We start from the raw sequence: 11,445 nt of genomic DNA, 5'->3' as shown, positions 1-11,445 counted from the left end.
TAAATTGTAACTCGAACATACATTATGAAAAAAAATTAGGATGTGTTTTGGTATAGCGTTCACCGTCATTGATAGTCATAAAGAGATGGAAATTACTTTATTGTGATACATCTATATGTTAACTCCGTTTAGAATTTATAACAGGTTGTTAAATTTATTTTTTTTACAAAGTGTTGATAAAATAATTGGATTATCTTCAATTTAAAACATTTAAAGGAATACTGCTATATTTTTTTACCTATGTTTTTTGGAAAGTTTACGATTTTTTGTTACTTTATGGTAATAAATAAATAAAAATATTTTATGCATTAAAAATATAAAATGCATTCAATATTTTATTATTTATTATAAAAAGTAGAAAGTTGGTAAGAAAGTTTCGAAAATCATTATTATAGTAGTGAAGTTTATTTAATACTCTTGTTTTTATGTAGTAAAAGTTCTTTTTTCTTCTAAATTATCCTAAACAGAGAATAATGGTTTTACATATAAGAAGAATATGTTGAAATGGTAATGAGGATTGGGTTTTGTCCACCAAATATAAACCTGTTTTTTGCTATATTTGAGTCCAGTATTGATAAAAAAAAATATCATTTTGAAAAGAAAAGACTGAACTAAATTAACCAAATAATAGAATCATTTATACTTTATTTTATAATATTATAAATTCATCACTTTAGAAAAAGGGAAAAAAATTATACCATTTTCAAAAATAAGAGCATACAAACAACGAGAGAAATATAGAATTGAAGTTGAAGGCACCTGAAGAACAAAAAGTTTATGCCACCACCAGAAAATAGGTAAGAGAATAATTTGCCACAATTTGCATGCATACGAACATTCTCACTAATCGCAACTCCGGCTTCGGATCTTCCGCCACTTCCCTTTCCCAATCTCTTCCTTCATCAGGTAACCATCAAATTCGAATCAATTCCCGTTTCATATTCGCTTTACTCGTTTGTTCCAATTCCGCTTTCGCATTTTCACTCTCGTTTTGTTCATTCAGCTCCAGTAGAATCCTTTTCGCGCTTCAGGATTCGGCAATAATTGTAGATTCCATTGCTATTTGCTGAAATTGAATCGCGTGAATTTGCAGACGATACTGTTTTTAATTTTTTAGTGGCGCAATGAATTTTTTGATGCGGTCTACAAGTGGCATGTATGGACCTGTTCCTCCTCCGGAGCCTCGTTCTGATACCCATCAAAGGTCTGCATCTGCTGGATCTTCTTTGGAGACTCTTGTGACTAATGATCCATATGCACGCTATGATGCCAAGGTGGATTTTGGCATCATTAATAAGCACTCCGATGTTGACGAGGAAGAAGGATGGATTACCATTCCATGCAGTATATCTTCTCTTCACCTATCATTTTCCTGCTTGTTTTCTATTATTGTTGATACTTTGGTCTGTTATCTGAATTTTGGACATGGATATAGAATCTGATGGCAATTCAAATTTGTCCTTTGTTATTTATTTACATTTGAATGTTTTCTGAGATGACAATTTTTTTATTTATTTCATCCGAGAAATGTAAGCAACATATTATGCCACAGTTGTTATTGAGTGTGGAGAAAGAAACTCTCCTCGTGATTGTTGGAGAAAAATGGGAGGAACGGGTTGTTCTTTTGCAAGCGGTTATAAAAATGATACCACCAGCTTTCACTTGCAATTTTAGGGTATGTTCGGGAGTTGAGGTTTAGAGGAGAAGGGAAAGAGGACAATTTGTTTATCTCTGGTAAATATTCTCTAATTTGATCATTTTAAAAATAAAAAAAATAGATAAATGTAAACTTAATGTTTTTTTACCTGACATATATGGATATAAAAAATAAATATTTACCTTCTTCAAAACACAACTCCCCGACATACCCTTTGCAAATATTTATGTGAGAGAACATGGTCATCATTTTCTGCTGCTCGTCAATCTAGAGTATCGTATTGCATTACTCCTAGGTTTGTTCTTGAATCCCAAGCTTGCTCCTAGTGGAATAAATTTACTTATTTACCTTTTGTTCACGGAATATGATACAATTATGAAACGCTTTTCCTAATTGTAAACTATAAAGTGCACAAAAACGCTGTACTAGGTCCCCATCATTTTGAATATAAGTCTGTGTGGTGCAAGTACTTGGTTAATGGGGTAATGTGATTGGTGTCTAGACGGGGCAAAAGGGCAGCCGTTGTGTGTATCTTTAAACTATTACGGAAGGAGTACGTCAACTGTCTCTTCTCCCCTAGGTCTAGACTAGAATCAATTTGTTAATTTTGTTTATTATATCCTTAGTACATGACTAAAATCAAAATCATATCAATTTTTTTTTAGCATTCAGTTCAATGGTTGAATTTAATACAAATTATTTTTTAAGTCCTTCCTCTTGTTTGTGATTTTATGGACCAGATTTCTCTGCATGTATGATGCGATACACACAATTGTCTATTTCATTTTGCAGAGGAACTTCCAGAAAACTGGAATTGTGCACCAGATATACTGTCTCTGTGCTCTCTTGATCGTTCCTTTCTTTTCCCTGGTAATAGATTGCTTCATTCTTTAAATATGTTAATATCAGTTTTGGCATGTGTAATTTGGTCAGCTGGCTTTCACAAAAAAGTTTAGCAGACCTAATTTATACCTGTAATTCAGGTGAACAAGTTCATATATTGGCATGCTTGTCTGCATGTAAGCAGGATACGTCATTGTTCAAAATTGCTGCAGCGATAAGTGAGAATGGCACTGGCCACAACCCCATGAAAGAAAATGGAAACACTGAAAACATAAATAATACAATGTCTGGAGAAGGGGAACTGAGTACCGGTGATGAACAACAGTTGGATGATGTTTCTGATGTTGAAAACCTTCTTGAAAAAGAGGGTCTCAAAAAACAAACTTCAATATTGTTGCAAAAGTTTGAAAATTCTCACTTCTTTGTGAGGATTTCCGAGTCAGATGATCTTCTTTGGTCCAAAACAAGCTCTTCAGAAAACACTTCTAATGCAAATAATGAAAAGGGGTCAAAAATCACATCTGAAGGATCCACATTGTCCTCTATTTGTGCTGTTATTGATAAAGGAAATTTTGATTCAAATGTTTCTGGTGGAGTGGCGAGAAATTCTGCGAAGTGCGGTGCTTTACCTAATGGAGACATAGTGGTATGTGTCATAAAAGTTGGAAAGTATGATTGTGGATTTAATTGATCCAATATTGGTAAGGAGAGACAGAAGTGTTTTTTGTTTGTTACTATTTGAATTTAAAGTTCCACTGTCAGATAAACTACTCTTCATTCAATAAATTTGGGATTAATCAGTATGTTGGTAAAACCATTTTGAAGGAGTTAGAGGTTAATAGTTTGTCAACAGACACGATTTATGATAATAAGTTATGTTGTTGTTTTATTCTATGTAGCCAATCCCACGTAGTGGGAAAAAGATTTCCTGTTGTTGGTTGTTGTGTACGCTATTTTTTCATGTTGCTAGCTTATGTCTGTTGTTTTCTTCTTCTTTTGGAATAATTCTATTTTTCATGCCGTATAATTTCTTATGATGTTGTTGTAATGAATAACATGCAAATTAGAGGAGGATCCAAATCTATATTTTGGTTTAGATGCTTACTTTATTATTGTTGCCACTGAACTTATTATAGATATAATTACGTTTATTGTCCCTCTTTAGTCTTCAGTCGTGCTTATGTTTTTACCCGTTTTTCTTGTATCTAGGTTTTCTCTTGGATGATATCTTGCTCTTACTCTAGTTGCATTTTCCTCTTCTCTGTAATGAAATTTCTGTCTTCAGTACAATAATCCAGTCCAATACATTGTTTGTCCCTACTTTTGTAAGACTAGAAAAAGCTTTTACAGAACTAAGACATGCAACACTGCAGTTCAATCCATTTGTTCGTCTTGTTATTGTTAGTTAATATGGAGAATCTTTAAGTTAGATGGTAATGCTCGAGTGCATTTAGATGAGGTCGTAGAATGGGTTTATCGTATTCTCTGCTTTGAGTCACTGTTTAACAGACAACATCTGCAATTTTATATTTTCTCTAGAGTATTTAGAGCATAAATTTCAATATGCATTCGATCTTGGACCTACTATTGTGGAGTATATTTACTTGTGTAATTACATCATCACTGGCCTATCTGTAACATGTTCTTTACAACTGAAAATTCATTGCTTCAAATTGTTTTTTGAATGCTTTCACCTCAGTCTCTTCTTTTTTATTGGACATTTCCTTTTGTTAAATTTTAAATATCTTTTCGCAGTGTATACCTTTCCTCTTTAACGCCTTTGAAAGCATTTGTGAATTTTCGCCGGGGAAAATCAAAAAATTCTTTCTATATAACTTCTTGACTTCTGGGGTGTTATCCTTTAATATGCAAAAAAACCTTGTGGCAAGTTTAATTATTTTAATAAGTCTGATCATTGGTCTAATTCAGTTTTCCTATGTGGAAGGATGCAGGTTATTTTACAGGTGAATGTTGCTGTTAATTTTCTTAGAGATCCTTGTATAGAAGTTCTTCAATTTGAAAAACTTCAGGAGAGAATGTCATCTCCTGACAGCAGGGTGGATACAATTTATACTGATCGAGATTCATGTGCAGACCTGTTAAATTGGATACTTCCTTTGGATAACGGGAAGCCTTCTAATTGCCCACCATCTCCTCATTTAACTTCAACTTCAGGAATTAATAACTCCTCTCAGAGGTCCAACATGTCAGGATCATCTAGCTCTCAAATATTCTCCTTTAGCAATTTTAGAAGTTACTCCATGTCATCATTGCCGCAACCTGTGAATCCTCCACCTGCTCCTGTTAAAGCAGCTAGTTCCAAACCAAGTTTTGATATTGAGGAGTGGGATCAAATCTCATCTCAGAAATATTTATGGAAAAAAATGGGGGCTGAAGGACTTCTATCTTTTCGAGGTGTTTCATTGGAACGAGATAGATTTTATGTTTGTTGTGGATTAGAAGGCCTATATACACCAGGAAGAAGGTGGAGAAGGAAGCTTGAAATAATCCAACCATTAGACATTCATTCTTTTGCTGCTGATGTCAATTCGGATGATTTTCTTTGCGTTCAGTTAAAGGTTTGAACTACGATGTCATCCATCAAATTTAACAATTATTTTGTGTATTGTTTCGTGAACATACTATCCTAATATCTTAATCTGTCAGATGAAGATACATGAGTGGTTTTATATTATATTTCAAGCACTCTGTCACGCAAGAGCCCTTAAGCTTGAACCATGGTGAAAAGAAAATATCTTATGATGAAATTAAACTTAATTTTATAAGAGAATGGGACTAAGAGAGATTGAACTCTAGACTACTTGATCCTTGAGACTTTGATACCATGTAATAAATCAACTATACTAAAAGCTTAAGCTGTTAGGTGAAAACATGAATAGTTTAACTATTTATATTATATTTCTAACTATTTTATATTATGTTTCATGTTTTTCTCTATTTCAACTGTTTTTTTTAGTTCTGCTTTTGTTAATAGTTCTTTACCTGTTCTCCAGAATGTTGCTCCTACACATGCTCCAGATATTATGATATTTATAGATACCATTACTCTTGTTTTTGAGGAGCTAGCACAAAACGGATCAGTGTCATCGTTGCCGATTTCATGTATTGAAGCTGGAAATGATCATTCTTTACCAAATCTAGTGCTCAGGTTATTTTACGGAATCAATATTTTAATGTTTGTTATAACACTCTATCATTAATTTTCTGATGTCTTGGTTGATCTTAATACATGGCTATCAAATTAAATCTGCTTGTGTAGATGGATAACTCCATCCCCAAACATGTAAAACATTGTCAAACAAGGGAAGGGGGTTCAATAATCAATATACACTTGAGAAAGTACTAACTAGAGTTCCCTAACAGTTTGACTTCTAGAATCTATACCATTACCACCATTAAACTAGATTCAAAAGATAAATCAATATGTGGAGACTGATAGGGCATGCATCGTGTTAGAATGGATATCTCATCTGTTAAATGATTGGCTTGTGCTTTGTGAAGCTACTAAATAAGCTACTCTATATTATAATAATTGTAACAGTTGTTCAGTTTGCTTTAGGCAATTGCTTTCTGCAACCCATTAATTTCTATCTGCACCACATCATCTTTTGGAATTCTACTTTTACCCTTGATTGTTTTATGTGAAAGTTGTCTCCTTCCTAGTGACTGGTTTACTGTGTTCGTGTGGGTTCTCCGGAAAGCTTTGTTGGAGGTGCGTATTGGATAAAACGTTGAAGGTAAGATCTCCGGAAATAGAAATCTGGAAATAGACTTCGGAGAAATATGATCTGGAATAGGTGTGGGAGGTGAGAAATGGTTTTCCTTTTTCTGGAAGAGTAAAGTACCATCCTGGAAGATCAATTTGGAAGTAATTGAAGTGACATGCATAAGGCTTTCCAAAAATGAATTTCATATTGTATTGTTGAAAGTGTGTTGGAAAATGAAATTCCGTAGTATAGATGTGCTTTTCGAAAGGCCATTCCGAAAGTGTGGAAATGTTCATTTCGCAATTCTTTATCCCGAAGTACAATTGACAATTCCGGAATGCCTTCGGAATTGCACCACTGCACCGTGACCAAGGAGGGAGAATCTGATTAATCGACATAGATCGTGAAGCTAAAAGAGGAAGTTGAATCTAAATCCAAATTCCTCCGAAACAAACTAAAATTTCAACTACCACTACATAAACTATGAAATGGACTTCAATCGAATAAATAGCTAGGTGTGAAACCTAGAGTCACGGCTCTCTGATCTTACAACGAAGAAGTTTTCGGAGCTTATAACGGAGTGAGAGAATCTTCCGTTTCCATTTTCTAGAATTTTGTGAAGAAACTTGAAGGAAATTGAAGAGAGGAAAAGATACCTCCATGGGGAACTCGGCACAGAGACGGTGACAGAGGAAGATGGCATTCCCGGATTACGAATCCCGGAAATGCTTTCCAGAATGGGAAAACTTGCGTAGCTGCAATGTCCAGGTGAAGAAGAGGATTAGGTTTACTTTTGACACTTCAAATATTTTATGGATGCAGGTTGAAATTGAAGGGGATGCTGGAAGCAATTGCCTTCTTGGTATAGCTAGTAAAGTAGCCTGGGCTCATGGTCTAAGGTGGAACTAGTTTACAAACTTATGGACTGATATATTTTTAAAATGAAAAATAATAATATTATATATATATATATATATATATATATATATATATATATAATGACTTCAATTTAAAAAAGTACGTATTTTTAACTTAGAATAACTCTTTTTTAATGTTCTTTTAAATTGGGTCAAAATGTTTTTAAGTCATTTAAATTATGTGTACTGGATAGGATCAGTACAAGGCTGATGCTTCCAACACCTTATCAAATTTCTTTCCCACCCCGATATCAACAGCTTCTCTTGAAAATATTTTTGTATTAAAATGGGATGATTTCTTTCCGAAAAAAAAAATTCTGGAATTATATATCGTATTCTAGAAAATAAATTCCGGTAGTTGTAGGGTGCCACAAGAATTTTGTTAGGGTGCAGGAAGCAATTTCCCCATACCATTTTTCATTTGGCCCATTTTGTTGGCGTTCTCTCAACTGTACCATGGGCTTTTGTGCATTTTGGACTTCACTTCCATTTGTACGGCCCTGTAGAACACTCGTCGCTCTCTCACCTATTTACTGTGTTCAAATAAATTTACACAGTCTGTTGCCTTGTCTCTTAAGTTAAACACGGAAAAAAATACCAACAATAGCTCCTCCTAATATCACCAAGCCATTCATGCTATAAAATTGTCATCTGTTACACTATTTACTATAGTTTTGGGTACAGTCAGTTGAAGATTGTTTGTAGGCTTCATACATTGTCCACCTGGCAGTTGGCATCGTCCTTGTTCATGATGGTCATAAACAATGTATTCCCTTTCTACAACGGGTTTATTTGTTACAGAAATAGAGTGTTCATATTTTACTCTGACCTCCGTCAAGCTCTCTTGTCAGAATACCTCGACTGGTGGCCCCTCCGACACCAAACTCACTTTGCCTCCACTACAACTTCACTCTAGTAGCTGCAACTGAACAAAGACACTCTGGAATCGCATTATCCATCAACAAAGTAAGTACTTAACTTCCGAAAGGCAAAATATGCTCAAGCCACCTTCCACACCAAATCAAGTTTGTAAAGATTTAAGCATGGATTTCACTGCTCACCTTCCTCGTTCGTGATCGCCTTAGCTAATATGACCACTTCCTAGCCCAAACTTTGGGCCTCCGTTTCTTTGTCGATATTAGACACCTTGTAATACCCACATCTGCTTTCCCAACGCCACTTCACGAAGACTTAACCTACATGACCTGCCCCACTGTCCCCTCTTCCCAATCAAAATCACAATCCAACCATCTTGAAGCCTCCATCTCCCATGTGTTTTTTTATCAAAAATAAATAAATAAATGTTAGTCATTAGATTTTGTTAGTGAAGAACCTTACACCTCATTCTGTACCCTTCAAATCAACCTTATATATCCATGTTAAGAAGTTGAATCTACAACATCTGTCACCCATCCCATTCAATTTTTACTATTAGACCAACCTCGTAGCTCCTCCATCTTCCATGTTAATTTATTTTCCTCCCTTTTTGTGTCTTCCTCTTTTGTCTTTTTTATCTGTCCCTCGCACCTCTCTTTCTATCGTAGTAGTAGCAGCACTCTAACAAATCCCCTCCAAGCCTCAAGATATAAGTTGGTTGAGTTGATTGTTTATACTCTGTGGTCGATCTCTCAGCAGAAATGAACTGGTTTGGTATTAGTAGAGCGTGAAGTTAGCTTTTTATTTTTCTTATTGTTTAAAGCTTGTGAATTCCTTAATGTATATTTCTTTTGGCCATTTTCTAATGAAGGCTGCCCTCAAGCATGTCCCTTATCTTGCCCCCTGTTCTCTCATTCTTGAATGAAATTGCATATGATGTTTCTGAGAATTACATATCATGTTGCATTTTTTCTGTTACTTTCTAATAATGAAGTGTACAATAGTTTACGTAATCCAAAAATTACCTTGGAGGATAACGTATGTCTTTGTTCATGAAAAAAAGAATATATCAGCATCTAGACCGTGAAGGTGATGCGTGTGTTTCTTGAACACTTGATTTTCTTGTTGAAATCAATCTTTTAGTGGTTTTTAAATTTTAAATAGATGTAATATTCTTATTCATATTAGTAAACGTTTCTAATTACAGGAGAGGTGAAGAGCATTCTTTTATTCTTAGACCAGCAACTTCTACATGGAAGGGTCCCGAGATTCAGAATGATAGAAGTTCTCCCTTGTCAAAGTTCCAGCTTAGAAATAAAACATCAAAAATAAATCTCAAAAGACAAAAGACTGCTTTAATTAATGATCAGTATTCAATTTTGGTGTCATGTCGATGCAATTATACAGGTAGGCTTTTCAGCCACCTCGGTTTGTTGTTGTGCTATATCCGATCAATTAAGGTGTTAATTATTATTTTTTTTTCGCTTAATCTAGCGTCAAGGTTGTTCTTTAAGCAACCAACCAGTTGGCGACCACGTAGCTCAAGGGATATTATGATCTCTATTATGTCAGATACGTCAAGACAGTCTCCTTCAGCTTGTGAGAAAACTTGCCAACCTCCCGTACAGGTTAATATATGGTTAACTATTTTCCAAATCAACTTGTGCTTTCATGACAGCTCATTTATTTTTGTTTTATTATTTTCAGGCAGAAATTATCCGTATAACCTTTTATACTGCCATTATCCACCATCACAATTAATTTATTATTTGATTTAATTTGGTCAGTTCTTAACTCTCCAAGCTTCAAATTTGACCTCTGAGGATCTAACTTTGACAGTGGTCGCTCTAGCCTCATTTACTTCAAAAGCCTCCCTGAATTCATCGACGAATCCAACAAGCGCTTCTATAGGTTTCTCAGACATTTCAGAAAGAGTAAATGACGATAGGGGAATTGGGGCCACCCAGGGACAAAGTTTTACTTCTGTTGTAAAAGATAATGAGAAACAAAGTAATGAGGACAATGCTCAGGCTGTTTCTACGAGTGATGAAGTCATTCCTAGTGCCAATCTTAGCTGTACACATCTATGGTTTCATAGTAGAGTACCACTTGGGTAATGTATCAAATCTTTCTATCTTTGTCTCTTTTTTCTGTAAATTGTGTGTTTAGACTTGTACTAATATATTTGAAGCCGTGTTTGGGCCACAACAGATGTGTTTCTTCTCGATCCAATGCCACTATCAAGCTTCAACTACTTCCATTGACTGATGGCATAATTGTTCTGGACACTTTGCAAATTGATGTCGAGGAGAAAGGTATGGATTTACTGTACTTTTGGACCCTTTTTTTCCTCTTAATTTTATTGTTTGAGCATCTACGTAAAGAAATATTTGATTCATACAAATTAACGGGAAGAGGATCTGGTGGTTAAAGATCCGTTACTTGTATGATTGTTATCTCTTTAGGTATTTATTTACATGTGAAGAGCATATGTTCTTACGAAACACGGGTGAAAACTATGTAAACAAACAACATTGTTTATTTTACATTCCGCTCTATTGGTCTTAGGAAATACTTATTTCTTTACAAAAATAGGCAAGCCTGTCATGATACAAAATGGCAAGACGATACAACTCAAGTTCTCACTAAGTTTCATTTGGTTGTAACAGGTGTTACCTATATTCCTGAGCGTTCGTTAAAGATATATGCAACTTCCGGTATTTCCTAGGGAATTATGTACATTGGACGTATAGCTGGTTGCATTTTACTCGGGTGCAGTAGAAACAAAAATGGATGATTTGCATACTGAATTTTGCAAACTACTCTTAATGGCACAAAATGGGTAATTAGCTTGGACTTCAAATTGATCTTTCGACTTACTTTCAATAGCTCAAATGCCCTTTATTAGTTGAAAATTGGGATGAAGTCGGGATGTCAGTTTATGTTAAATATAGTTACACTTTTGTGTTGTAGACCCACGAGCTTAAATATAAGCTTGTTACACATCTCTTGTAGGGGAAGAATGTAATTTTTATTCCTATCATCTAACTCGCAGATTTTTCACTGTCTTGAAGGAGGGAAAGAGAAAGAAAGAAAGTGTTTGGTTCTTTAAATTTCATTTCGTGTAAAATTTCTCCTTATTTGATATGTTTTTTAACTGAAAGATTATCGTCCCAACTTCCAATTATTTAATGCTTATCATGGATCTGAAGTTGGGTCGAGCAATGATGATGAGTCTGTGATTTATGATTGAGGCCACCTTGGGATTTGAAAATTCTTTTTTCTTGTTTCTAAGCTGAAAGAAACTCGAGCTACAGGATAACCCCACATATATCCTTCCCATCAGAAGGATTTGGAACATACAAAAGTTCCAATACTTGCTACTGTTGGGAGTTATGGTACCAGAAAAAAAAATACAAAGATC

At 34.8% G+C, this 11,445-nt stretch overlaps 1 protein-coding gene across 9 annotated transcripts; it reads left to right on the top strand.

The window, feature by feature from the left end:
- Positions 1-709: 709 nt before the first annotated feature.
- LOC114173804 (uncharacterized) lies at positions 710-11,134 on the top strand. 9 transcript variants are annotated; one of them, XM_028058417.2, is made up of 11 exons: positions 713-906; positions 1,004-1,344; positions 2,450-2,527; positions 2,641-3,146; positions 4,453-5,079; positions 5,515-5,669; positions 9,229-9,428; positions 9,516-9,649; positions 9,809-10,134; positions 10,233-10,336; positions 10,691-11,134. In XM_028058417.2, exons 2-11 carry the CDS (start codon positions 1,125-1,127, stop codon positions 10,747-10,749), a joined length of 2,409 nt encoding a protein of 802 aa, XP_027914218.1. In that variant the 5' UTR covers positions 713-906; positions 1,004-1,124; the 3' UTR covers positions 10,750-11,134. The 9 variants fall into 9 exon arrangements, with proteins under 9 accessions (XP_027914224.1, XP_027914225.1, XP_027914218.1 ...); XM_028058420.2 differs by having other exon boundaries at positions 714-906; positions 1,094-1,344; positions 2,685-3,146; XM_028058422.2 differs by lacking the exons at positions 713-906; positions 1,004-1,344 and adding an exon at positions 1,367-1,734 and having other exon boundaries at positions 2,685-3,146.
- Positions 11,135-11,445: the final 311 nt, after the last annotated feature.

The sequence above is a fragment of the Vigna unguiculata genome, chromosome 2, assembly GCF_037176805.1.
Source record: "Vigna unguiculata cultivar grain cowpea cultivar isolate G323 ecotype 2 chromosome 2, ASM3717680v1, whole genome shotgun sequence".
Taxonomy (NCBI): Eukaryota; Viridiplantae; Streptophyta; class Magnoliopsida; order Fabales; family Fabaceae; genus Vigna; species Vigna unguiculata.
Note: the sequence above shows the minus strand (reverse complement) of the source record. Positions and strands in the feature narration are given on the sequence as shown.

Coding starts and splice junctions, on each gene's coding strand:
- LOC114173804 (XM_028058417.2), top strand. CDS start 1,125: ATGAATTTTTTGATGCGGTCTACAAGTGGCATGTATGGACCTGTTCCT. Junction 5,670..9,228: donor TTACCAAATCTAGTGCTCAG/GTTATTTTACGG, acceptor TTCTAATTACAG/GAGAGGTGAAGAGCATTCTT. Junction 10,135..10,232: donor CATAGTAGAGTACCACTTGG/GTAATGTATCAA, acceptor GGGCCACAACAG/ATGTGTTTCTTCTCGATCCA.